The sequence below is a fragment of the Indicator indicator genome, chromosome 3, assembly GCF_027791375.1.
Source record: "Indicator indicator isolate 239-I01 chromosome 3, UM_Iind_1.1, whole genome shotgun sequence".
NCBI lineage: Eukaryota > Metazoa > Chordata > Aves > Piciformes > Indicatoridae > Indicator > Indicator indicator.
The window spans coordinates 38,939,326-38,967,319 of NC_072012.1; the positions used below are offsets into that span (position 1 = coordinate 38,939,326).

Here is a 27,994-nt window from a genome sequence, read left to right on the forward strand (position 1 = left end):
GAACTCAAGCACCTAGATTCTGTTCACTTCCCAAACTACATAAAAGTCCAAAACTAAAACCTTCAAATCTTCACTGATAACTCTGGATTCAATTACCTTTCACCACTACCTGTTTCTGTCAAGGTTCTGCAAGTGCCTTGACTATATCTGCTACTACTATATCTACTACTCGTGACCCTTATGGACAGCCCAAGGAATTCTGTATATCATTTGAGGATACAGATCAAGATCTGTATTCCGTAACAACCTGCCAGATCACTCCCATCACTTCAATACTCTTTAGCAAATAAACCTATGAGCAGGGTATAAGAAATCCACTTCCTATATGCATCTTTTTTTATGCATCAAAACATTCAATCCATACCTAATCCAGCCAGGCAATCCTATGCATTAGAGTATAAGTATGGAGAGAGTTCCCAGTTTTCAGCACTGAACAGATCCAAGTATCCTGAATTATGTTGCAATAGGCAAATCAGCATATGAATGCAAAGTATTTGTGGATAAGGCACTTAATAGAGTATGTGAAGAGGCAGTGATAAAATGCTTTCATTGTCTGAAACAATGTACAATTATCTACTGAAACCAGGATTCTAATCTGTCCTGAAGGGATGAGCCCCAAAACATGCCCTAACCCAGACAATGGGTTAAGCACCTGTGAACCAACCAGGTTGGAAGAGACCTCCAAGATCATTTGCACATCCAACTGATGTGCAAACCTCGACACTTCCTGGGGTCCAGATGGTCCAGGTAAATGTGTGGTACATGTAATTAACCTTGCAACACACCTGTGAACTGTGTGTGCCCCTGGCCATATTTGGATATGCCCCATTCTATAGGTTCAGCTATCAGGTTTCTCTGCTACCAAAGGGCATTAGTTGTCTTTGGACAGTATTTAAACCAGCTGAGATGGTAGGCAATTTGTCTTGTTCTCACCCAGAAAGCAACAAGAGCCAAACGCTGCTGGAAGTCCAGCTGAAAAGTCTGTTCTAAAAGGCAAACCACTCCTGGGCCTTGCACCTGGACCAAGGCAATCAACACTCCCAGAGCCCTGTGCCGGAGGCAGAAAGGGGAAAAGTCCCAAGACAACTGAATCCCGAAGAGCCACAGAAGGGCTACAGCCCAGAGACGGAGCACACAAGAGAGGCCCCTTAGCCCTCACCGAGCCAAGGAAAAGCTCCAAACCGTGAACTGGGCACAAGAGAAGAGGCCCCTTAGAACCTGTACATATACTTTGTAAATAAGTTACATCAGTGTTTGAAGATATCACCACCAGAAATATTAAATCTAAAAAATATAAATATATACTTTATTACATAATCCAAAACTCCTTCTTTCAAAAAAGTGTACTCTTATATCTAAGTCACTCATACTTAATCCATTCTGGGTCAGTGAAACAGCCTTAATGAAAACTGGAGGAAACACACCTTTGGCTTGTTTTGTTTCCAGGAAATTCAACTTTGGAGTACTATTGATGAGGGGAAAAAAAAACCTAACCAACTTTTTATGAATGATACAGACTTGTAAAACAGAAGGAAAGTAGTCAACATTCCTCTGAGGTCTTCCATCTATTTTTAACTCATGTGGCATATGTACATTTGCACAATTATTCTGAACAGACAACCTGTATTTGTGCCACAACATTACAGGACTAAGAAACTGCAGGTAACTTAAGGTAGATACCGTTCACACAATCTGTGTGCTATGTGCACGGTAAGCACTGATCTTACCTGCGTCAACAATTCTGCCCTATGCAAGTACTGAGAAACAAAGGAAGGCTTACCATTCCCACACCACAAATCGTTCCGTCAGCCAAAGGCATGTGCTGAGTACGGCAACCTTTGTGAACACCCTCTGTGCTTGTGCACCATAAGCGTTTGCATTGTTTCTAAAAAGAAACAAGACAACTTTTATTGTAGCTGTAGAATCATTTTAGACAAGAGCTGGGATGTTTATATTGTTTTCTCATACTGTGTGGCCTTAGTGTTTGCTATTAGTACTTCCATCTTGCAGACAAAACCCCACAAAACCAAACTGGATTTTGCTTAAGACCAGGCAGGAATGTGCTATATTTGAAACCAATCCCATTAGAAGTAATAGGTAACTTCATTTTCTAAATGAGAAGAAAATATAATTAAAATCAATTTGGGACATTACAGTTGACTCTGTGCAGACAGTCTGTGGGGAAAAAAGACAGTAACTGGAATTTGTCTTAAAAATACATTGGCTAGAAAATCAAGAGGAAAGTCTCCTTTCCAAATTGTTAAAAGACTCTGACTCCTTCTAAACCACATTTTACCTTACCAAACCCTCCACTTTCAGTCTGAATCGGATCTTAAATCCCCTCCTTTAAATAGCTTCAGTAAGCCATGAAATAACAGAGGCATTTGACAAGTTGGTCCAAAATCTAACTTTACATATTATGATAGTAATAAATGAAGTCATAATGTTGTATCTTTATTTATTTTATGGTGCACTGGCCACAAATTTCAAAATACAACTCAAGTTTCAATATTAATTAAAGTTTTCTTAGCACATCCCATACAATTTTCATCAAGTATACAAAATACGCACTCCAACAGGCATGAAAATATTTTTTGACTCTTTGTCCAAATGAAGAGAATCTACATTTTGGATCAAACATTTAAAATAGATATTTGAATTAATATATCAAACTGTAAGTTTTGAAAAGGCACTTAAAGCAGCAGATGAGAAAGTCCTGTCAATATAAGATAGGAGCTGTAATATGAAACCCTTTGTAGAAAATGTTGAAACAATTTCCTTTCAGTAGCTGCAGGAAGCCTTAATTTATGCAGCTTTAGACCTTTTAAAGCAATTATGATCACATTTACAGACATGCAAATCAACTGAATGCATCCTACTTTTCAATTCTCTGTATTTCTAGCATACAGCACTGCAGCGCTCTCTACTCAACTTGTCTCGCTTCAACATAATAGAACCTGAACTTTGATGCATTTCAGGACAAAATTCTTCCAAAAAAAAAAAGGTCTTGAGATTTCATTTCTAAACTTGTCTGGTAGTACTTTTTTGGTATCAACTGAGCATGATTTTTGTGTTGTTCACTCACCAGATATGGACATACTTGTGACCCAAGACCAAACATAAGTTCACACTGCTTGTTGACATCATATATCGACCCAGGCAGCTGAGAGGAAAGATCATATATTCTTCCACTAGGTTTGTCTAGGAGGCATTCACCATAACCAGTACTGTTGTAAAAACAGGAGAAATGTGAATATATTGCTCTTAGGTCATTGGAAGCCTAGTCACACAGCCCTTACACATGCATATCTCAGTGGAATTGCGGATTTGCTTGCCTACCTGTCTATATAATGACTTTAATTACAACTAAAAAAATAATAAACCAGGTCATTTGGTTTGCCTTTATTGTATGTTCAATTATATCTACCAAACAAAGCTTAAGTTTTTCTGCTTTCTGGCTGTCGTTTCTCACTTTCAAATTCTTACAAGGAAAAAAGATGGTACTGCTAAATAATACCAATCACTTCCACAAATATAAAGTGTGCTTACTTAGACCTACTAAAACCATACTAAAGATATTGTCATAACCAATGACATTACATATGGCAGAATCATAGCTTCAGTCACAACAACCCCATGCAACACTACAGGCTTGGGGAAGAGTTTCTTGAAAGCTGCCCAGCACAGAAAGACCTGGGGGTGTTGCTCAACAGCCAGGTGAACATGAGCCAGCAGTGTGCCAAGGCAGTCAAGGTCAAAAACATCCTGTATCAGGAATAGTGTGACTAGCAAGAGCAAGGAAGTGACTGTCCCCCTGTACTCAGCACAGGTGAGGCCATGCCTCAAATCCTGTGTTCAGTTATTTGGCCCCTCACTCAAAGGAAGACACTGAAGTGCTGGAGTAGGTCCAGAGAAGGACAAAGCTGGTGAAGAGTCTGGAGAACAGATCTTAACAAGGAGTGTCTGAGGGAACTGGGGTTATTTAAGTCAAAGGAAAAGGAGGCTGAGGGGAGACCTTGTCACTTGCTGCAACTACCCAAAAAGAGGTTGTAGTGAGGTGGGTGTTGTTCTCTTCTCCCTAGTAGCCAGTGACAGGACAAGAAACGGCCTCTAGTTGCACCAGGGGAGGTTTAAATCGGATATTAAAAAAAAAATTCTTCAATGAAAGGGTTCTCAAATACTGGAATAGGCTGCCCAGGTAGGTGATTGAATCCCCATCCCTGGAGGTGTTTAAAAGATGCAGAGATGTGGTGCTAAGGGACATGGTTTAACATTAGACTCGGTAGAGTTAACAGCTGACCTCAATGATCTTAAGGGTCTTTTCCAACCATAACAATTCTGTGACTCTATATTAAAAAAAAAAAAAAAAGATTTTCTTAGCTTTACATGTTGAGTGTAACTTCAAAAAGTCATGAATAATCCAAACAGTTAAATACACAGTACTTTTGTTTTTGAGGACAAGTCCCTAGAAATACGTGGTGAAACCCAACAACAACACAAAAATGGTATTTAAGAAAAATAGTTAAAACACTTCCCAGAAAGACATGAATTTGGGGAAAAAACAGTACAAAACCATAATATTATATCAATACTTACTCAAGAAATTCAGTGATATATTTCTGACTGCATTTTGACCAGGTCCATGGACTTGTATGGTAATTTAAAGTTGGAGCCATCACATGGTATTGATGCTTAATTCCAGATTCTTTACATTTAAAGCTGTCATCATGAGGCACATTAAATCTAAAAAGCAAAACAGACAAACTCCAAAACAAATTCAGTAATAATCAGTTGAAACTTTTTGCTGTAGCAGCAAATGCTTGAGTTTTGAATTTGAAAATGTCTTTAAATTTAATGGGGCTCACTTAGTATGGCTGTCTGACATTATGGCAATAGGGATCTTAAAAACACAATATTCTCTCATCTAAAACACTCCTAATTGTATAATGCTGAGCACAGGAATTTTACAATTATGTAATTCTTTAGCTCATCAGAAAAAAATTATGGTTTTGGGAGTACATCACCTGAAATGAACAACCCAACACCTCAACTGAACATAAAGGCCATCACTGGACTGTTTGTAACATATCACCCCAATATTCACATCATATCTCTCACTATTCAGCAACAAAAATGAACTACAGAGCACATCAACATCCTACTTATGCAACTAACACATCATCTTATTTCATGTCTCAGTTTAAATATCATGACAAAATGAAGTCCCAGGCACATGAAAATCAACAATCTAGCTACTGAGCTCTGTAACATCATCGTTACCTACACTGTGGCATGCCTCATGGAGCTAGAGTAAAGCACCTTTCTGCCATCACTGATGAGATATGCTTCATAAAATAAAATGCTGTCATCTCCTCTTATTTTTCTGTGTAATGTATTTCTCTCTGTGTTACTCTACTGTATTCTGAAAGGATCAAACACAAGGAAGAATATTTCTGCATTATAGTAACAATTGTCTTTCCTTAAATGTAAATTTCTATCAGGGCTAAAATACAGTTGAGAGTTAACAGGACTGGTGGATGAAGGAAGGACCATGGACCTCGTCTAGCTGGACTTCAGCAAAGCCTTTGACATTGTTTCCTTCAGAAACTCAAGGCATAAAGCTTAGATAAGTGCACTCTGCACTGGATAAAAAACTGGTGGTGGTGAATGGAGCTAAATATGGCTGGCTTCTGGTCACAAGTGGTGTTGCCTGAGACTCAGTACTGGGGCCTGTTCTCTTTAATAACTTTATTAACAATCTGGATGAGAGAATTGAGTGCACCCTCACTAAGTTTGTAGATGACACTAAGGTAGGTGGCTGTGTCAATCTGCTAGAGAATGAGGAAGCTTTACAGCAGGATCTAGACAGGTTTGATCGACGGGCCAAGGTTAACTGCATGAGGTTCAACAAGACCAAGTGCCACGTCCTGCACTTGGATCACAACAACCCCATGTAATGCTACAGGCTTGGGGATGTGTGGTTGGAAAGCTACAATTTGGAAAGGGACTTGAGGGTTGATACTCAACTAAATAATAGTCAGTAGTATGCCCAGTTGGCCAAGAAGGCCAATGGCATCCTAGCATGTATTAGAAACACTGTGGCCACCAGGAATAGGGAGGGGATCATCCCTCTGTACTCAGCACTTGAGGCCACACCTCAAGTATTGTGTTCAGTTCTTGGCCCCTCACTACAGGAAGGACATAGAAGTGCTGAAGCATGTTCAGAGATGGGCAATGCAGCTTGTGAATGGCCTAGACTACAAGTCCTACGAGGAATGGGGTTGCTCAGTGTGGAGAAAAAGAGGCTGAGGGGAGAACTCATTGCTCTCCACAACTACCTGAAAGGAGGCTGGACAGCTTCTCCTCCTTCTTCAATGAAAGGGTTATCAAGCACTGTAACAGTCTGCCCAGGATAGTGGTAGTCACCATCCATGTAGGTATTTAAACAGTGTGTGGACCTGGTGCTTAGAGACATGGTTTTAGTGGTGACCTTACAGTGCTGGGTTGAAGGTTGGATTAGATGATCTTGAAGGTCTCTTCCAACCAACAATATTACTGTGACTATATTGCAGAACTACGATCTGTCCCAGAGTCCCAACCAGTTCATATGACAAAGGAGTGGAATACAGCAGCATGGACAGTATTTCCCATAATTCAGGGTAACAACCATGTTACAAAATTGGGCAGAGCTGGCTCACTGCAAGGTGCAGAAATCGTTATTATTCTAAATGAATGTAGCAGAATGTGCCCTTTTAGGACTGTAGAGCCCATCACTAGAAACTGGTCATATTCAAAAGGAAATAAACCTGTGAGGAAATAGGTACTTACACATGTCCAAGCTCATGTGCTATAGTAAAAGCAGCACTCAGTCCATTTTCTTCACTTATAGAACAGCTGCGTAGTGGGTCACACATTGTACCTAGCTCTGCTAAACCTGCAAAATCGAATCCTTACATCAAAGCTTAACAGAATTCATTTTCATGTACAACGAATGACTATGAATAAATTTTATGGCACTCAAGTAGAAAATTAAGCAAATTTACACTAAATGAATAAACTACCTGGCACTGACGTATGTGCCAGGGCAGCACAGCATTAAGTAGATTTTTTTTTGTCTGTAAGTTAAATTTTGCATCTATTTTCTCATTTATTCCTAACTGAGTTTTCTCCCCGTAACAAAATTCTCACAGATTTTCAGTTATAAAATCATACTGACTAAAAAAAGAGTAACTCACCAAGAGTATCACACTTCTCTCTAGCTCTGCAGATATCTTCCCTTGAAAGAAAAGATTTATTTTAAATTATTACAGCAAATAAAAGAATATTTTTCAAGAATTTCACTGTTGCTATAATTAATTACAACTACTGCAATTTTAACTATCATTTTTTTTATTTTAAGGTCCATTCAAAGACTTTGCAGTGAAAGAAGTATTTTAAATTACCAGATTATTGCTTTCAATCTAGCTTGCAAATAATAAGAAATCAAATACTATGTTATTTCTCTACCATATAGAAGGCATATCAGGCATGAAATCCTGCTGAAAAATGTGCAGATTGCAGTAGACTTGAAACTACCTTATAGGTGGTGGAACAGAATAACAATGTAAAATTCAGGACAAATATCAAACACAGTTTGAAGTGCTGGAACACTCCGGGGAGCAGTAATGAAAAAGAATAGCAAAAGAGAGAAAATATTCCAGTGAATGAACATCAGAACCTTCATTGAGGCTATTAGTGTAAAGAAAGAATATATACTAATATTTAAATGTTTTCTATTTGTAAGGTTTTGGTAGTTCTAATCATGCCTGTGCTATCAGGAGCTGACCACCGCAGCATCCTTCAGGTGATTCCATTATGTACAACACTCCACCCCCTATCACATACATGTACAGTAACTAAAGATTCAATGTGCTTGTAGCAATTTCAGATCTAAGTAATTCCTATCACCTATTACAAAAGCTTTATCAGATGGTTAGCTACCAACATAGCACTGTGAGAGTAATTGCTCATTCCTCATGATGGGATTGGTAAGTGCAAGGTAGACTTTATTCACTTTGATTTTCTATGAAGTATCAGTGGAATGACTGAAAACTGATGCTGTGCATAAGAAACAGAAGCATTTGTCTCACCTAGCTGAGTAATTATGACTATTTCAGATACTGTACCTAGTGATAAGAACCGCAGTATCATGATGAGAAGGGTGAGCATCATCCAAAGTGTTTTGCGTTTGCTGCCATAAGCAAAAATTACGAAGAGTGGTAGCTGCATTAAACGTGATAGTTGGTCCTTCCTAAGCAAGAAATGGCCAAACCCAAAAATACTGAATAAATAAAGGGTTTAGTACTCTTGCATATGCATTTATTATTTTGTCATTTGTGCCCCTAATCTATAAAACAATGACTGCGTGTGGAAAGGAAGTCAGCAGGACTCCACACTGGTGTTTGCTCACACAGACCTGTTTGTAGGACCAGATCTTAATTTAGGTACAAGCCATGAGAACCCATTATTTTAATCAATGTAAGTGAGCATGTACCATAGAATCATAGAATTGTCAGGGTTGGAAGGGACTTCAAGGATCATCCACTTCCAACTCCCCTGCCATGGCCAGGGACACCTCACACTAGATCAGGTTGTTCAGAGCCACATCCAGCCTGGCCTTAAAAACCCCAGGGATGGGACTTCCACCACCTCCCTAGGCAAAATATAAAAAAAAATAAAATAAAATAGTGACAAGACATTTATATCAATAAACAAATACAAAACCATGCTTTTGGAAAGCATATACATCCTAACAATCTTAAAATATTAGATCTGCTAGGGATCAAAACCCTCTATAAAAGCTGTAATTTCCCTGTTGTGTTTCCATGTGTATAACCCTACTTTCGGCACATGCCACAAGCTTTCGTATAGTATCTGATTTATGCCTACTTAGGACAAGAGAGGTGACAGCAGGGAGACAGGGAAATATAGGTCTTAAATCAAGGGTCTGTAGTTAACCTCCCACTTGATATTTAGTCTGCTATTTAAAATACAAAAATTTCATAGTCTAAAATATTTTGTATTTAAAACTAAAAAAAAAATAAATAAACCTTTGTAATTACCATGCAAATGCATGTATTTCATTTGTGCTGTTAGAAGGAAAGCTTTTTAATACTTTTTCCTACCTGTTCATTGTGAATTACAATTATTTTTACGATAACTATATTTATAAGATTTCCAATACTTGAATCTTTATAGATTGCTGCAACCTAAAGAAAAAAAAAATCAGAATATTAGAACATCAAACCCACCTAATAAGCCGTATCTTTTTGTCTTGCAAACAGAACTGAAAACCAAGTTGCTATGCAAAAGACATCTCACACATCCATCTGTACCTTTCTCCCCAAGCATATGGTGACAAAACCAGAGTTCTCCTTTAGTATCCTAATAGCTATGATTTTATACTAATTTTCAAATGCTTAGACACCATGTTGAAATGCCATTAAGAGAAAAGTATACTTATTATACATTGTAAAAGCTGTAGTTTATTGATAAAATATCAAAGCAAGAACAAAAGTAATGTTACTGCAACTGGGTTATGCAGATGATGCATGGAATCACTACTTAAAGTGTTAGAAAGTTTTAGAAAGCAAGTTTTTGCTCTTGCTTCTAATGGAAGCTGGAATGAGTTGTAAACCTGCAGTGGAAATATACAAGACGCATACAAATGTTTCTTCCCTCATTCATAAAATTCTTATTTACACACTCAGCAGGCATTTTTATATATAATCTTGCAGACAGACAATAAAAACCATGAGTCAATTTCATAAAGTGAACCACTTTGAAAGTTATTCTTAATAGAAACAGTTAAAAAGTTTATTTATTCTCAAGAACAGCTTCAGACATCACATCCATATGGATTCTACAATTTCACTTAAAGCAGTTGAGTGACAGTCTTATCTAACCAAGAGCTGCCACCAAGCACAGAAATACTGGCTTTCCTCCCTACAGGCTTGTGCTAAGACGCAAGACTTATGTAAGTGACAGGATCAAGGAACTGGCCCAGCTGTAAAACTATTTATTGTTTTTAATGTAGGGTTTTTTTTGCATCATGTTATATTGATTGACAATGCTCATTCCTGGAGCAGCCCCTTTGATACAGGTGCTGACAGAGAAAGATGTAGAATAACAGACTTCTTCCAAAAGTAGCCTACACTTGAACTGGCTCAAACTGCATGTGAACCCACAGATTTGCTGTGTTAGGAATCCTATTGCTGAGATTAAGTAATTCTGCCAAAAATTGGAACCGACAGAGCACTGGCTCCTGGACTCATACTCTCCCTTCTCTGCACGTGGGAAAGTACAATGTGCAGCATTGTCCTTCATTGATACACAAGCTGGAAAGCAGGACTCAATAAAGGCTGGGAAAGAGCCTGAGTTTTGGAATCCATGTGGAGAACACATTTCAGAGCAGCACAGCTATCTTCTGCTTCCTTCCATATGGAATCCATTCTTGGGTACTAACCAGCAAGTCTCAGTCATTCTGAGGTGGGAATAAGGAGCATCTCTTGAGGACCCACTGAAGAATTTAACTAGGCATAGATGGATTCCGAATACCTTTACCAAAGTAAAGGTACCTGTAAAGGTTCAAGCACTATTTAGGCAGAAGGGGTTATCTGAATTTGAATGGAATAAGCTGCCATTTTGCTACTATCCAAACTAGCAACATAAGCTATAAAGATCATATGTTCTTACAGCTTAAGATCCATTCTGATAAACCTAGAAAGGGTATTTCTGAATACTTATCCTCCTCATGAAAGGCACAGTCCTGAATGGATTGCTCTTAAACACTATCATAGCTCATGTAACTAACAGTAAGCAGGCCATCTAAATTTCTTCAACAGTCAATGGAGAAGCAGATAGGATGAACCATGGAATAGACTGCAATTTAACAGTCTACCCATCAAATCTATGTACCCGTATCTCTCCAATTTAGCATCCAGAATGCTATGGGCAACCATACAAAAGGCCTTACAGAAATCCAGGTAGATGACATTCATAGTTCTTCCCTTGTCCACTAATGCACTCACTCCATTATATAGGGCCACTAGTTCAGAAACATCTTTCTAATAACATGTAAATCAGTCCAGTCGATGTCTTGCTTTGGAACAGAAAGCTCTGAAATTCAGACAACAGCTGCACTTCACTGGCTGTCAAGTAAAGAGCTTGTAGGTCATATGAGGTAGTGACACTTGACACTGCAGACAAAAAGTCATTATAGAATTTGTTTAGTTCTACAAATCGTGTATCAGCCAGAATAACTAAAGAGACTAAAAACTGCATGAGGAGGTTCAAGTAGGTTCAGCTAACACCAAACATCACCGTAAGCGCCTAACTTGCTGTGAACCTTCAAGGCAACATTACCTCTCAATTTCTTAAAGGCCTTCTGTACCATAGCAGGTGAGAGAAAGACTCATTTCTCATCCAGGGCAATTACCCTGATCTAAGCAAGGATTCCAAGTTACATATGTGTGGAGAAGAGCTGAGGCCTGAAATAACATGACTTCAGTGCATAGGCCAGCAGCTCTCACCAGAACCTGAAGCATACTTTCTCTTATACTGCTAAAAGGAAAAGTAACACTGCTCTCATTAATCCTGCACTTGAGTTAAAGTATGGATCTTTTGTCTCATGGGCACTTTCATCACCTTCAAACACATAGTTATTACCACTGCTTTAGAAAGATCAAAGAGCAGTACTCAGTGCTGATAAGAAGAACCCTTACCTGAAAGGTAAGGTATAATCTGCATGCTCCCTGAACACGTATGAAGAGAAAAATCTTGAGAGCTGAAAACCATAAATCAAACTTGACGGCTTTCCTAGGGAATCGTCCAGGCTAAAATCATCAACTGAAACTTGAAATGATAGATCAGTGCAGGGAATTATCAAAGATCTGGAATATGACATTCTTATTTTAGTGAAAAAATAAAGATGTAAGTACTCTCTGCTCCAGTATTCAAAGCATATCTCTTTCAATGCTCTCTTACGGAAAGCACTCATGAAAAAGGATGATGAAATGGCACAGGAATTTGATAGAATACACCATTTCTTTACAATTTCCAGATCCAGTTGATTTACAGCAATCTAAAATCCAGGCTTCACAGATGTAGGAGTTAACGGCCAAGACAAAGGAAAATATGTTTCAGGAGATTTTTCAGACTCTTTAAAGTCAGCATCCACACCACAGAACAGGCTGCACAGCAACAAAGAAAGGAAAAATGTAATTATACACACAAATGAAGTCAGTTACCCTTCAGTGGAAGAATCACAACTTTCATTTTTATGAAATTCTCAAAGATTAAGCCAGATCTTGTAATCACCGAAGTTGTGGCTGTCAGGTGACTGGGGAGCAACTTGGTCACCAAACAGCTCAGATTCTCTCCGTATCCCTGTTGTAACTGTCCATTAAATTGGGACTACGGATTGTGGCAAATGACCTATTTAGAAAAGGGTTAACAAACATGCAAGTATATCTAGAGGCTGGAAGATAAGCAAACGATATCCAAATTGAATTGCACTTTCTCAGGTATTTTTTCCTAAATATTGTATCACAAGACCTCTTTTTCCTTCATCTTGTCTGTGACACGTAACTATGGTACCAGGAAAATACAAACATTCACATCTCTTGAAAGAGATTATATCACTCCTTAGCTCACATATCTTTTGCAGGCTCCAACAATCTCTTATTTATCACTGTAGAGCGGAAAGTATGTAAGATATCCAGGATCTGGGAGATTTCTCCTTCACCTCTTGCACTGTCATTCTGATTCTGTCATATGCTTTTTAGGGCCCCAGAATTGTCCAAAGTCATGAGATAAAGAAGTCATCACAGCCTTTACTGCTTCACTGAGATAATAAGCTGTGTGATTTCTAATGGTGCTACTCCTATTTCTAGGTGTTACTCCTATTCCTATTTTCCATCCATATTTCTGTACAAACTCATGCTTCACCAGTGGAAACTAATGCCAGCAGAGATTTCTCAAACTTGCACAAGTGTACCTACACACCTGAAAGGAACCATTTTTTTTCTCTATGAATTTTAAGTCATCTCCTGTCCCCTCATCCAAATCCGCTTCAATCTACCACTCCCTAAGGTAACCAATTAGAAGTTCCAGATGACTCCTCTAGTGAGGGGAAAAAAACCCACTAAAATAATACATCCCTTTTAAAGGCTGAGTCGGCCTGCCAGGAATGCTTGGGCTCTGCTTTATCTCTAACTCGAGATGGTTGTAAAAATATGCCTTTAATATTGCAATAACTCTGTAAATTGCGAGTTAGTCATCAACTTTACAGTCTCCTGAGAACAAAGGCACCAAGTCTATAATCGGATGCCATCACGTATGTGTCAGATGTCAAAGCGCTCCTCTTCGCAGTATCTGAAGGGAATTACTTGAGAAGATCATTTCACAACACACAACCATAGCCAGGCTTCTCTAACCATTAGAAGCTACTCAGATAAAGACATATGAGTGTTGCTTGGCAAAGCATCTCTGACTTATTACACGTGAGATGAGTCACAGGTAGCTTAGAGAAAGGCCTTTGTCATAATTAAACAGTACAGAGACTTTACAGTAGGGACAGACCTCGAACCTGTACTACTGAGGAAAAAGTCATAAAGATAAGGACTCGTCTAATCATTAAATACCTGATTATCAACCACCATCACTTACATAATAATAGTAGTAAATAAAAGTAACAGTAGTGAAGTGTAAAGATGGGCAAGTATGTGCCTGTCTGCATACTGCAAAACTTCATAGAATCATTTAGGTTGGAAAACACCTTTAAGATCATTGAGTCCAACCATTAACCTAGCACTGCCAAGTCCACTAAGCCATGCCACTCAACATCACATGTATACGTCTTTTAAATACCTCCAGGGATGGGGACTCTGCCTCCTCCCTGGGCAGCCTATTCCAACACTTGACAACAACTTTTGGTGAAGAAATTTTTCCCAGTAGACAATCTAAACATCTCCTGGTGCAACCTGAGGCTGCTTCCTCTCATCCTATCACTTGTTACATGGAGAAAAGACCAACACCCACCTCACTACAACCTTATTTCAGGGATTATAGAGCAATAACGTTTCCTTTCAGCCTCCTTTTCTCCACGCTAAACAACCCCTGGTCCCTTAGCCACTCCTCACAGGACTTGTTCTCCAGACCCTGCAATTTTATGATTCCACAGTCTCATAGCAAGTTAAATGATATACATTGATGCAATCTCACTCCTCTTCTTGAATGCACGGCTACCCTCCTCCCATGCTCCAGCTCTAGCACTCACACAAGGCAGTCAGCCAAATTCACAATCCGAGCTGGCCAGCATAGCCCTATCACAGGTGGGTTACGTGTCCAATGTTCAGAAAGGCCAGACTGTACAGCTCTTCCTGCAAGCAGACTAAGAACAGACCAAGGAGTTTACTGCCAAACTACTTAAGTAGCTCCTTTCTTAAAAAGATGTCAGTAATCAGGTATCTGATTCAGAAAATGAGGAGAGTACCTCAAAATGTATCCTGGAACCAGATCTGATGAGGGTTTGGTGCATTTACAGTAAACTCCAGTGTCTTAATGAATTATTCTAGTTGCTAAGATCCAGCCTTTGTGTTAGAGATTTTGTCACAATATAATGTGCTTAAGATGGAGTCCTCCAGCTACTAAACCTATCAAGGCAGTACCTACTGCCTGCTTGGAGAAACAATAAAAAAAAAAAAAAAAGCAATCTACGTTATTTTATTTACCATTTCACACTAAATAGCATCACTTTTTACTCTATTTCGATACAAAAGTTTTGATAAAGTTCTATGGCAAAGATACTTCTGGTACATTTAAATATATATTTCAATCAGAACTAGTAAGTATTTCCAAGACAAAGCGTAAATACTGTGAATACTCATCTTGCCAAGATTTATGCAGTTTTGAAGAAATGAGAAAATGCATTCCAGTTCCAGTTCAATGGGATTACTTGCATGCGGGGAGTTAAGCCTTTTCAGGTTGAATTGGATGAGTGACAAGACACTTAAAATCCTAAAAGCATTTTGCAGTATATTTCAGTTCTTATTTTCCACTCATAAAAACAATACCCTGTAGTAGCAAGTTTGCTTTGGTGGCTTTGTTGATTTTAAAAAAAAAAAAAAAAAGGCCAGGATTTCAAAGGTTCTTTTGGGAGCTAAATGTCTATGTTTCATTAAAATTTAATGGGATTTATATGATTAAACTTTTTTTTTTTAATTCTTTAAAATCTAAGCCAAAACCAAATACCCTTGAAAGTTTCAGAAGGATTATAAGAGTAGAGTATAATACTTGATTCATTTAAAATGCCAGTAACTTGACAATTTCCCCTAACAGGAGAAGTTGCTTGACTAGACACAAGTACCAGTTAAATTCAATTCATAAAGCTATCTGTAAAATGGCAGAAAGGATAAAATGTAGTAGTTTAATTTCTTCCCTTTATAGGTAATGAAATAAGACTAATAAGGGTTCTATTTCAAACACTAACAAGCTGTGGCTCAAGAAGTGACCTGCCTGCACACTAATGAATTCTAACACAGATTACATATTGAAGAGTCATAGTACTTTGTTTTCCTATTCTTCACATTTATGACTATCTTACTGAAAATAACTATTGTAAGGAAGGAGAAGGAAGAGGATAGAAGAGATTGAAGCCTGTACCTTCATATGCATTATTTGATTTGACAAAGCATATATATGTATGTGAGTAGAAGGTTGGACCAGATGACTTCCAAAGGTCCTAACTTAATATATTCTGTAGTTCTATGACATCACCGAAATGCTTCTAGGAGAAGGGATATGAGCTGGGATAAGTACTCTTGGGGGAGGGGTTAGAAGATTAACTGGACTGTAGAAAATATTTCGGAATTGATATCTGATTTTACATTAAAAAAATAATAATCTGCATTTATCAAAGCTTAAGCTTTCTACAAATAATCTTGAAACAAAAGTTGAAGACTTCTTCAGAAATAGTAGATGTACATATGGAATAAGAGCTGCAGCTATGCATTTATTATACACTGTGGTATACTGAGATATTAAATTCATATTAAAGATGTAATGACTTATATGTCATTACTTCAAAGCTAGCAGCATCTACTACATTTAGTATTTCTCTATGTCATCTATTAAATTTAGGTGCTTACATCTGTGAAAGAGGTGCTATCAGCTTGAGATCCAGCATGAGCAGAACTCAGTTCAGCTACACATTACCTGGTGTCACTTCAGATGCTATAGGTTATCCATAGCGTTTGTCGATACTTATAGATCTTTAAACACCTTCAGACATGACACATGATCTACTGACAGAAAATACCTTTGTGAAGCAGCAGAGGAGGTGCCAGAGGAGGTGCCCAGAGAAGTGGCTGGGGCTCCATCCGTCAAGATATTAAAAATGAGGCTCGACAGGGCTCTGACTGCAGAGGGGGTTGGACTAGATGACCTCCAGAGATGCCTTCCAACCCAGACCATTCTATGCTTCTATGAGGTCAAGCCAAATGTCCTATGGCAACCTAAATGGTACTGGACACTTCTATGAAGCAAATTAATCAATCCTACTGAAAACTAGAGAGGTATTCCATTTCTCCAAACACAGATGTTTATAAGTGGTCAAGTGAATAGCAGGTAAGTCCACAGATACCTACCTATATGTAAGTGTGCTCATTTGCAAGCCCAAAGTTAGACTCAATTTCACATAAGTTAAGCTTCTTGAATAGATGGAAGAACAGAAATCCATCTATAATTACTATACAGAATATTTCAGCACGCTTTTCCTAGAAAATGGTTCAACAGATGTCATGGTAAACACTTAGATTTTAATGTAGCATAGGTACTACATCCTGAATAAAGTTACAATAAGTGACTTTAAATGATGCCAACTCAAAATCTGACCCATATTTATTTGAAATTACTTGAAAAAACTTGGATTACTTTAACCAAGCATTTTTTACCATGCCTTTTAACCTCTGTCTGCTGTAATTAATCCATATGTTTAACTCAATGAAGCTTAAGAATTCTTCTAATACAACACCAAATCAGGAAGTAGGTCACAGCGTTTCACCTACGTACCTTACTGCATTAACTGAAAAGATTCATAATCTGAAATTTTGGCCTTACTTTTTGTTTTATGTTTATGTAATATCTGTCTTGTAATACAGAACTCAGTTAAACCACAAGAGAGCGAAGCTGCATAAAAGAAAACAGAGCTGAAATTAATAATGTTTAAGTTTACTTACTATTGACATCAGGGTTAGTACGTAGTGCTGTAAATTCTGCCCATGGTGCCGAACCATTTTGGTGTCAGCTGTAACCATCACTTCTACATATCTCGGGTAAGAAAGAAAACGTCTTTTCCTGGAACGTGGATTGCCACCATCCTCTCTGGATAGGTTATTTAAAGCATACTGTAAGCTGAGAGACTTCTGTAAAGCATGGGTCTCTTGATTTAAATGGCTGAGGGTTGTATGTAGTGAGGTGCTCTTCTTCAACTCCTTTTCTGTATAGTAAAAAAGATAGGACTGTTGAACGTAGTTTCAAAATTAAGTTTAAAAAAGGGGGGGGGCAAAAGGCTGCCCTTACGTTTATGATCTTACTTCCAAGACACCCACTGAAAGAATTTTTTAAAACACTGTATTAAACACAGAAGGTTGCATTAAAAGGATCAAATTAGGTATCTTGTACATTATCATGTACCTCTGTCATATATGTATTATCTGTTTGAAATTATTTACAAGATTATACATGTATTATACAGTTCCCAGAATGCAGTATAATCCAAACAGGCAGGCTGGAATGACATAAACACTACAGCCTAAGTAGTGCAATAAAGGAATCAAGTCAATTGAACAAAATACATGTTTACACACAAACCTTTGTCACCAACAGAACCAATCAAAATAAACCATAACAAAGACTAGGCCCAAGTCCTGAATTCAAGTCCCTATTGACTTTTAATTTATACAATGTTCTATTTATATAAAGCAGATTTCCTCATAAGCAAGCACACACCAAAAACCTTCAGTGACTCCTTTGACAGCTTCGTCAATATTCATTATATAGGATCGTGTTCTAAAGGAAACACAGAACCTACTCAGATACCTCCAAACTAACTACTGTAATACTTTCAATTATGCTGTAAAGTTCATCTATCAGAGGCTTCTCATACCTGATACATAAAAATCCACCCATTGAGCAGAAAGTCACCCTACCACTCACAGAAATACTTAACTGAGAAGCATATTTGAATTCTCTCTACTCTCCATAACTTAAGCATCTAATTAAGACACTTTAGCTCCCTCAGAAAAAAACTCCAGTGTCTCTCTGGAAGCTACATTTCCTCATAAAAAGTTGCTTCCAACGGATATGCTTCCTAATCTTTTTATTGCAATGACTTAGTACTAACTCAAGAATTCAGAGATCTCAACTCTACCACCCTCATCATGAGAGGATGTAAATCTATGCAATCTGTGTCAGTCACAGCATATAGCTATAATAATTGCAACAAACAACTAGCACTAACAATAACAAGGGGAGAATTTGAGGACTGGCTTTGAAAAGGGACTTGTTTGTTTGTACCTACAGATATTAGATGTTTTCTGACTGCGTGAGTTTGATACACTGAAGAGAACTGGCCAAGACAGCCTCATATGCACATTACCTTTACTAGGTCACAGAATCTGTCTGAGATTTCAGAGTACTGGCAAAATGGAAAGCAGCATCTCTATTTATAGTGGGATCATACAGACAGCCTCAATTCATAGACCAGCCAAGACAAATTCAATACCAGAACAAATCAAATTAATCCAGCCAAGACAAATTCAATACCAGAACAAATCAAATTAACTTTGTTTAGAAATGCCAGAAATCAACAAGTGGGTGAGTAATAGCTATCTTATTTATGAAAAATATACTATGATAAACTCAGATAAACTTCCCTTATTAAAGAAACAGCACTTATGGATAGAGAAAATGCAGCAGATGCCCAGCTCTGACTTGAGTAAAGCTTGGACCAGGGTTTCTAATTAATTTTTCAATTAGTTTAGAAGAAACTAGTACAAAGTAAGGAAAAGATTAGACAATTTTAGAAGTCATTATCATGGTCTGATTTCAAAATAAAAAGATGTACTGAATGCTATTCCTCTCCATTTTCTCTGTCAAGGTTCACTTACTCAAAAAAGAAACTCTCACAAGTATTGCTAGATATACTCTGTTCCTTTCTATGAGGATGTGAATAACCAAGCAAGACCAGCACTAAAGGAGACAAATCTCTTTAGAAGGACAGAAACACAACACAAGCCTTTTCTCCATTAACACTACTGCAACTTCACTCCCCCCAAAATTACAGTAATCCCATATTCTCAATGCCTGGAGCCTTTTTCTCACACTAGGTTACCTTTTTTTTTTTTTTTTTTTTTTTAATAGAATTCTCAGACACAACATGGTGTAAAAAGAAACCAGACAAGCTGAAAGACCTCTACTTTGGGCCAGTACATATTATTCATCACTATAAAGAGAATCAAGAATAATAACACTTGCTTGAATTTCAAACAAAGTACTAAGTCCTTGCTCTGCAATGACAATTAATAAATAGCATCAGCTTCCTAAAATAGAGCTAAAGAAAAGAAATAAGCTTTCACTGGGATTTTTTGAATGCAAGATAATCACATTGGTAGCTTTCTGGCCACATTGTGTCCTAACTTTGAATTAGGCACTGGCAGAAAAAGAAATGGCTGCCAGACCTACATTATTTACAGCAATCGAATCTTACCTTTTTCAAATGTCAAGTGTTAAAAAAGGCACATTGAAGCTTAAAGTATGAATATACCTGAAACTTCACAAGGTTTATGAGATTTCTGATACTTTTTAAGTTCTTCATGCCTGTATATAAGATGTGGTTTGTTATGCTCATCTTCATGTTCACTTCCATCCACTTTCATCAGAGGTTCTAAAAAGTATTCACCATCATGTGCCTTAAAGGTACCCATCTGAAAGCAAGAGAAGCAACTGATTTATTTTCTACTAAAAATACTGACACAGTTTTCATTGAAATAATAAACACTTTGTAATGATATTTTGAAATCAACAAAAGAAAATTTGCATGTGAGACAGAGGAAATTTCAGTGGAAGCTGGAGCTAGAAGCTTGAAGGTAAGGCAAAGAAAAATTCTTTTTAGAATCTTGTCCCATCATAATGACTCATAACAGACTACCTTGCATCTTAACAATATAACAGGTAATTACTATACAGAATTAATGAAATGGAAGAGACCACAAAAGTAAAGACTAGATATACTTATCTAGGTATAACCAAGCAAGACCAGCTGTGATGGTTTGAAACTGTCTCTTTAAAACTGTGCAAAGGGGAGCAGAGGCCATCAAGAAATTCAAAGATTTGAGTGTTGTCCAAATTCTAGACAGATTTGTTGCCTTCTGTCCTTTATACAATTTATATAATATTTTTCTTCTAAAATTGCATTTTGCTCATAGATTACAAACAGTGTTAACCTGATACTTTTAAAGACTTTGACACAAATTACAAGAATTCAAAGCTGGCAGTTTCATTCATGCACTTTATCCTCAACTTCCACAACCATCCCCATCTACAGCAAACACCCATGGGTAACTATGTAATGGGAACCAAAGGAATGTGATTACTAACAGAAACACAGGCACACATACAAGATCACAGGATGTTAGAGATTGGAAGGGACCTCTGGAGACCTTTGAGTCCAATCCCCCTGCCAGAGCGTGACCATATAATCTAGCACAGGTCACACAGGAACACATCCAGACAGGTTTTGAAAGTCTCCAGAAAAGGAGACTCCACAACTTGTCTGGGGAATCCGTTCCAGTTCTCTGTGACCCTTACAGTAAAGAATTTCTTCCTCATGTTCAAGTGGAACTTCCTGTGCTGTAGTTTACATCCATTGCCCCTTGTCCTATCACAGGGCACAAGTGAGAAGAGCCTGTCCCTTCTTTCTTGACACCCAATCCTCACATATTTATAAACACTTATTAAATCCCCTCTCAGTCTTCTCTTCTCCAGACTAAAAAGCCCCAAGTCTCTCAGCCTTTCCTCATAAGGCAGTGCTCCTGTCCCTTAATCATCCTTGTAGCCCTCCACGGGCCTCTCTCAAGCAGATCCCTGTCCCTCTCAAATGGGGGAGTCTAGAACCAGACACAATATTCCAGATGAGGTCTCACGAGGGCAGAGTAGAGGAGGAGGAGAACCTCCCTCAATCTGCTGGACACGCTCTTCTTAATGCACCCCAGGATACCATTGAAAAAGGAAAAATTTAAGCTCCTTTCCCATACCAACCCCATCCTGTAATTCATTCAATTATTAAATCCTAAAACAGAATCTCTTCTCTCACTGCACTTCTAACCAAACCGATCATTTCATAAGGCATAAGTACATTATTTCAGAAGACTACAAGGAGGGAAAAAAATAATTCAGCATTTCATCAAATTATTTTCAGATTTTTTGGCAACTTTCTCACTTCAGCCAATTAAGCACTTGGAATGAGCAGGTGCACTGCATCCTGATAGCAGCTTTGCCATACTACTGAGGTATAATGACCAATAAGAGAACAGTGATAATCTACACAATATGGTTTACACAATTAAATGTTCACATCAACCTTGAAATTCAGAGTTCTAGACAAGAGTGGCAGGATAAGATACATGAGAAATAAGAACAGGTTTTTTTCAAGCAACCTACAAACAGTGTTTTAAAACCTACTGCAGACTACCTTAGTGTCCAGGGTGTTATACCAGAATTATAATATTATCTTGAATTTGGGACCCTTCTAACAGTTACCAGTTTTCTATGTCTACAAGTCTGTAAGGCGTCAGGCATACGTCAATCATCTGTTACCTTGCCTGATATACAGCGTATGTATTGTAAACCCACTGTGGTTGAATCCTCTGCATTGCCTTTGTTGCAGGATGACAAAACATCCAGATAAAGTAGTAGTTTCCTTTCATAACTGTTTAACTCACAGAAACACTTTTTCCTCCTTAGTTTCATTTAAATTCTTTGCCAAGTAGTCTTCATGCTGGATCCTGTATGTTCAGTTCAGCATCCCTACATACAGTATTTTTAGGACATTTCATCTGTGGAGGAGAGCAGATTGATCTGACTGAGAAAGTTATGTGCCTCCCTAGAAAGGGCCTCATAAAAACAAGTAGGCCACAACTTGTCAGTCCTAAGTAGGTACAACCTTCTGGGCAAAATGGCAAGGACAGACAAGAGCCTGTCATTCATCATCAATTTGTGCTGCTTTGTCCCTAAGATTCACGCTGATGTTTGTAATATAAATTGTTGTAAGTCACAATTACATTTCGCCCCATGCTATTTCTGAATGCTAACATGCTAGTTAATTCTGTTCTCCTGACATACTATAAACACTGTTTAAGGAGGAGACATTTAAGAAGTTATCTTAGACTTAAGCAAAAAGTTTATTGTTACTGCTTTATTTCACATGTACATTTTACTTCCCTCCCTACTCCTTCCAGCTAGAGCAGGTATTCTGTATTTGTTTCTCCAATGGCATTTCCAACTAGCAGCCTTTCAGACTTTATAAAGAAATCATTTCAGCTACAATAAACATCCCAATTATGAGAATAATAGCACACAAGTAATAAGGAAAGTGTTTGTTCCATATTTTAAATTAAATTAATCTTCCAGAGTAACAGACTTCCACTGGAAATTATGTGCTGAAAGAATAAGGATGTGTTTTTCTACCATTTTATAATAATTGTTTAGGTTTGGGGTTTTTTGTTTGATTGTTGGCTTTTAAATCACTAAAACATGTTTCTGAGCGAGCATGATCACTCTGAAAATTCTACTCAGACTCAACCCCATACTCAGACAACCAAGTGCTACCAGAGGAAAAATCCTGTCTAAGAATTCAAAACCATTATTTATGCATGCATTCTCTTACCCAGTGGATTGCGAAGAGTCAACATAAACTACCATGACTGATCTAAGACATTCTGGGATTGCTGATATTCCAAAAGAAGTATTCCTGCCCTGCCTTCCCTCAAAAGTGTACGCTCACAATTTAAACTCTAGCACTGGAAATCCTGCACATTGTGTACCAACTCCTCTGTGTAGTTAAAAATCTAAGCCTCCTAGCAATGAAAGATATTTTTTTCAACTGAAACAATAAGGGTCACCTGGAATAGTAAACCACTTGTCCTGGCAAAAAAACCAACTTCATAACAACAAGAGCTTACTGTAAAATCACTGCATTAAGCAACTCAGAATGGTGCTCTAAAGCTTGAACATCAAGCAAGCCTAAGAATGAATACACAATATAAAATGCCTGGCAGCATCTATGGCTTGACTTTCATTATCCTATAGGCTCTCTATCAGAACTAAAATCTAGAATCCTGTGCTGAAAAAGACACACTGACATTATCTAGGAAGGAAAAAAATCACCAGGCAATTCTTCATCTTTTAATATTCTCAGAAGTAGCAGTAGCTGTGCTCATCTTCACAGAAAATTATTAAAGAAATTGCCTATAAAGAGAGAATGAAATCTGCATTATACCCAAGAAAATACAGAACACCATAAACTTCCAGCCTAAAAATGTAGGACAGACAGCTGGAAGGGAAGAATCTTGTATTACTATAGAATCATAGAATCATTTTGGAAAAGAGCTTTAAGATCATCAAGTCCAACCATTAACCTAACACTACTAAGTCTGCCATTAAACCACATTACTAAGCACAACATTTACACACCTTTTAAATACCTCCAGGGATGGGGACTCAACCACTTGCCCAGGAAGCCTGTTCAAATACATGACAACCCTTTCATTGGAGAAATTTTTCCTAATGTCCCAATCCAAACCTCCCCTGGTGCAACTTAAGGACATTTCCTCTTGTCCCATCAATTGTTACTGGGGAAAAGAGACCAACACCCACCTCGCTACCATCTCCTTTCAGGTAGTTGTAGAGAGCAATAAAGTATCCCCCTCACAAGCCTCCTTTTCTCCAGGCTAAACAACCCCAATTCCCTCAGCCACTCCTCAGAAGACTTGTGCTCCAGACCCTTCACCAACTTCACTGCCCTTCTTAGGTCACATTCCAGCACCTCAATATCTTTGTTGTAGTGAGAGGCCCAAAACTGAACACAGTATTTGAGGCGTGGCCCCAGCAGTGTTGAGCACAGGAGCACAATCACTTCCCTGCTTCTGCTGACCAGGATGCTGTTGGCCCTCTCAGCTGTCTGGGCACACTGCTGGCTCATATTCAGCCAGTTGATCTCAGAATTATTCTTAGCTATCTTTTAAAAATCAAAATATTGATACAAGAAAGCACAATAATGTCCTTAAGACTGAGGATTCCACCTTTCCACATACTTGGGCTAACTATTTTAGAAAAATGGAGCTGAGCTTCCTCTTACATGCTCACTCTCTGGCACATTGATTCATACTCTCTATCAAATGTCCGATTAGGTAGGGAAGAAATTGCTGATAAAAAAAAAAAAATCTATAATGCAACAAACTTGCAGTTTTTAATCAATGAATTGTCTCTCCTTTTCATCAATGTATAGATAGCCAAGTAGTTACTACCACTGACTATAATCATAGAATCATAGAATCATAGAATCATAGAATCAGTCAGGGTTGGAAGGGACCACAAGGATCATCTAGTTCCAACCCCCCTGCCATGGGCAGGGACACCTCACACTAGATCAGGCTGGCCAGAGCCTCATCCAGCCTGGCCTTAAACACCTCCAGGGATGAGGCCTCAACCACCTCCCTGGACAACCCATTCCAGGCTCTCACCACTCTCATGGCGAAGAACTTCTTCCTCACTTCCAGCCTGAATCTCCCCACTTCCAGCTTTATTCCATTCCCTCTAGTCCTGTCACTACCTGATATCCTAAAAAGTCCCTCCCCAGCTTTCTTGTAGGCCCCCTTCAGATATTGAAAGGCCACAATAAGGTCACCTTGGAGCCTTCTCTTCTCCAGACTGAACAGCCCCAACTCTTTCAGTCTCTCCTCATAGGAGAGGTGCTCCAGCCCTCTGATCATCCTGGTGGCCCTTCTCTGGACACGTTCTAGTTAGAAAGAGCTCTCACCAGTAGTCTGATAATTTTCTTTACACATCACCTATTCAAGCTGAGAAAGAACAAAATGTAAGAGATGCAAAGAGTGCTCAATCTTAAGAAAGATATATGGTATTTGTCATTTAAAATCCAGATATTGTGCTTGAAGCCATCAATTCCAATCCTTTAAATTCTCTATGAAAACACAAGATGGATTTTGACTAGCTACACATGGTTATCTCCTCATTCCCCTAACATACAGGCATACAAAAATTCTGTCAGCAGCTACACAGATTTACAGTCCTTCATTTATTCAAGTGATACTTAATCTGGTGATAGACCCTGCTGATACAAATGGAGCTATTACAATGTGAGTTAAGCACACAAGGAAAAAGGCTGCAAGTTCCAAATGAAAAATACTTTTGGTAGAACCAAATAAAGCAAAGTCATTTAGATGTACAGAGGCAGGTTGCTGAAACAGGAGCTCAAGCATTTGCAGGAAATTAAATCAGAAATGAACTGGATTTATTTATCATCTACAGATGTCTCTCAAATCACGTAACAAGAGATCTGCCTGAAACATTCTATTTCTGTTCTCAGATAGAGAGGTAAAAGTACATTTTAAAAGATCTCTTCAGTATAAATGGAGTACAAAATTGAAAACAGTCTCTTGCACATCGTAAATAAGTGGTCCAAAGAGGGAGTGCGACCCAGGACTATGCATATGCATAGATTTGAGGAAATTTATGAGAAAACCCACATGAGAAAGAAATTTTGTTTCTTGGATTTAAAATACTCTGGATGAGTTAAACACTTTATATTAAATGGAGGTTCAGTGGATCAACATAGCTACTCACTATATATGGTATGTCTTAGTCATTTAAAGTGACTTAAAACTGGATAGTCTTAATCAAGATATTTGCTCTATTCCAAAAGCAGTAGAACTAAATATTGCACAAGTTATGGTTAAAGTCTGTACCATGCCCATATACAAACTACATCCTTGTGTATAATGGCAACTTTGTGGAACACATGGAAAACATAAGGAATATGTAGAAGGTTACAGAAATGTGGAGTTAATATTTCCAACAGCAAAATTGGAATGGGTTCATAAAAATGCTAAAGAACTGAAGTTCTGGAAAACATGACTAAACTGGCAGAATCCCTCACAGGTAAGCTCCACTCCTGTGCCCAAGTAATTTTCATGGTATGGCTTCTTAAGCTCAAAAACTGGCAAGTAGTTTTGAGAAAGAGCACTTTCATGGTCAAAGTAAATTACAAAATTTTCTCCTTTCATATTATTCTCCTCCCCTTCCACCCCCTCGTGTTAATTCAAAGCTTTTCTGAATCACCTTTCCCTTTCTGCTCCACTGTTTCAGTGTTCTCTAATGAAAGACTTCAGAAGCATTGCTTAATTAGTTCACTGAAGAGAATTAAAGGTTATCATAGTACACTGCCAACATCTGAAAAAAAATTCTACTAGAAGATAATTCATCAAGAACAAAAGGTAGCTGCCACAAATTAATGTACTAATTTAAACTAGAGCTAATAGAAATAATGAAATAGTAATAAAATAATAAATAATACACCAGCTAAGTAGCAGGGAAGAAATGTCTATCATTTATGAGTGCTTATGCAACTTTATACTTGAAGTTCTTGGAGAAAAATAGAATAAAATGCTAAAACCTTATAAGAAAAAAGTCTTTCATTAGAAGTTTATTATCTAACTACACGTCCTTACAAATTGTGATGTCAAGATTTCATGAACAGATAGTAAATACACCATTAGCACACTTCACAATACCTTGAACCGATGAGGCAACTACCTATGTTCTGAAGTTTCCTGGTGTGAAAAGGCATCTAATCACTGCTTAGATAAAAGTATATAATTCCAGATAGGAATTTAAATTCCATGTAAACTTCTGAAGGTATCTCCTACCTATTTGTATGTTTAGATACCAACTGATCTAACTATACTGACAACCATGACACTATCTAGTGCCTTACTGCCAAGTTACTTTCACACAGGAACACATGAAAAAAAAAGGTCACAGGATATTAGGGGTTGGAAGGGACCTCCAATGATCATCAAGTCCAACCCCAGATATTTATTTTCCTTCTGCATAATGCATAGAGGGAAAAATATTCCTGAAGGAAGTGTAAAACCTGGCACTAGGTAGCCTGACCATCACTTTCTAAGTCTATGGTACCATGAATGTCTGCTGAAATGGATTCCAGAAGTTTCGAATCATTATTTGTAACAATGGACTGGCTAAACAGCAGAGAACTTGAGGGAATGCTACAATAACAATCTCAAGGACAACGGGAAAGAACAGGGTTCATTCAATTAACAAGATTCATTGGAGTGGGCAGAATAGAGAGAGGAGAATTATTTATTTTTACCTTTATATATGATTTGCAGTGAACAAGCTAGACACGTAAAAAATTACACATAGCAGCTGTTTTCGTAAATATATAGATGCGAATTTCATTTCAGAAAAGCAGCTCTTCTGCAATACCTGTTGGAAGTGGTGTTTTATAAACAAAAGGGGGGTTTTGTTTGGTTGAGGAGGTGTTGTTTGATTTTAATTTTTAGGTGGGTTGGTTTTAACACATAAATAAACTATCCTCCAGCTAAATATTCCCACAAACACAAACTTAGGGGATTCATAGCTTTATCTTGGAGGAAATTCCATCATACAATATTGTCTGTCTCAGTAATGTCAAGCAAATTTACATTTGCAACTTATCTCTTTAATATTTAAAGATAACTTCTTAGCTTTGATGTATTCAAGCACATGCAGAACTCTCTTTCTCTCACACTGGGAGATGAAAAGCTCCATAAAATCCTTTCAAATTCCAATGCACCGTCAGGCAGTTATCACTCAAGTA

At 37.9% G+C, this 27,994-nt stretch overlaps 1 protein-coding gene across 1 annotated transcript in view; it reads right to left on the reverse strand.

The window, feature by feature from the left end:
- ADAMTS20 (ADAM metallopeptidase with thrombospondin type 1 motif 20) overlaps positions 1-27,994 on the reverse strand; it is an 85,738-nt gene that overhangs the window by 50,320 nt on the left and 7,424 nt on the right. The window contains exons 3-11 of the mRNA XM_054400006.1: positions 19,865-20,024; positions 17,277-17,536; positions 9,165-9,248; positions 8,166-8,290; positions 7,236-7,276; positions 6,829-6,934; positions 4,597-4,743; positions 3,086-3,227; positions 1,781-1,885 (exon numbers count right to left, since the gene is read on the reverse strand). Of these exons, the coding sequence (XP_054255981.1) occupies positions 1,781-1,885; positions 3,086-3,227; positions 4,597-4,743; positions 6,829-6,934; positions 7,236-7,276; positions 8,166-8,290; positions 9,165-9,248; positions 17,277-17,536; positions 19,865-20,024 (1,170 nt within the window). The remainder of the gene's footprint in view (positions 1-1,780; positions 1,886-3,085; positions 3,228-4,596; positions 4,744-6,828; positions 6,935-7,235; positions 7,277-8,165; positions 8,291-9,164; positions 9,249-17,276; positions 17,537-19,864; positions 20,025-27,994) is intronic.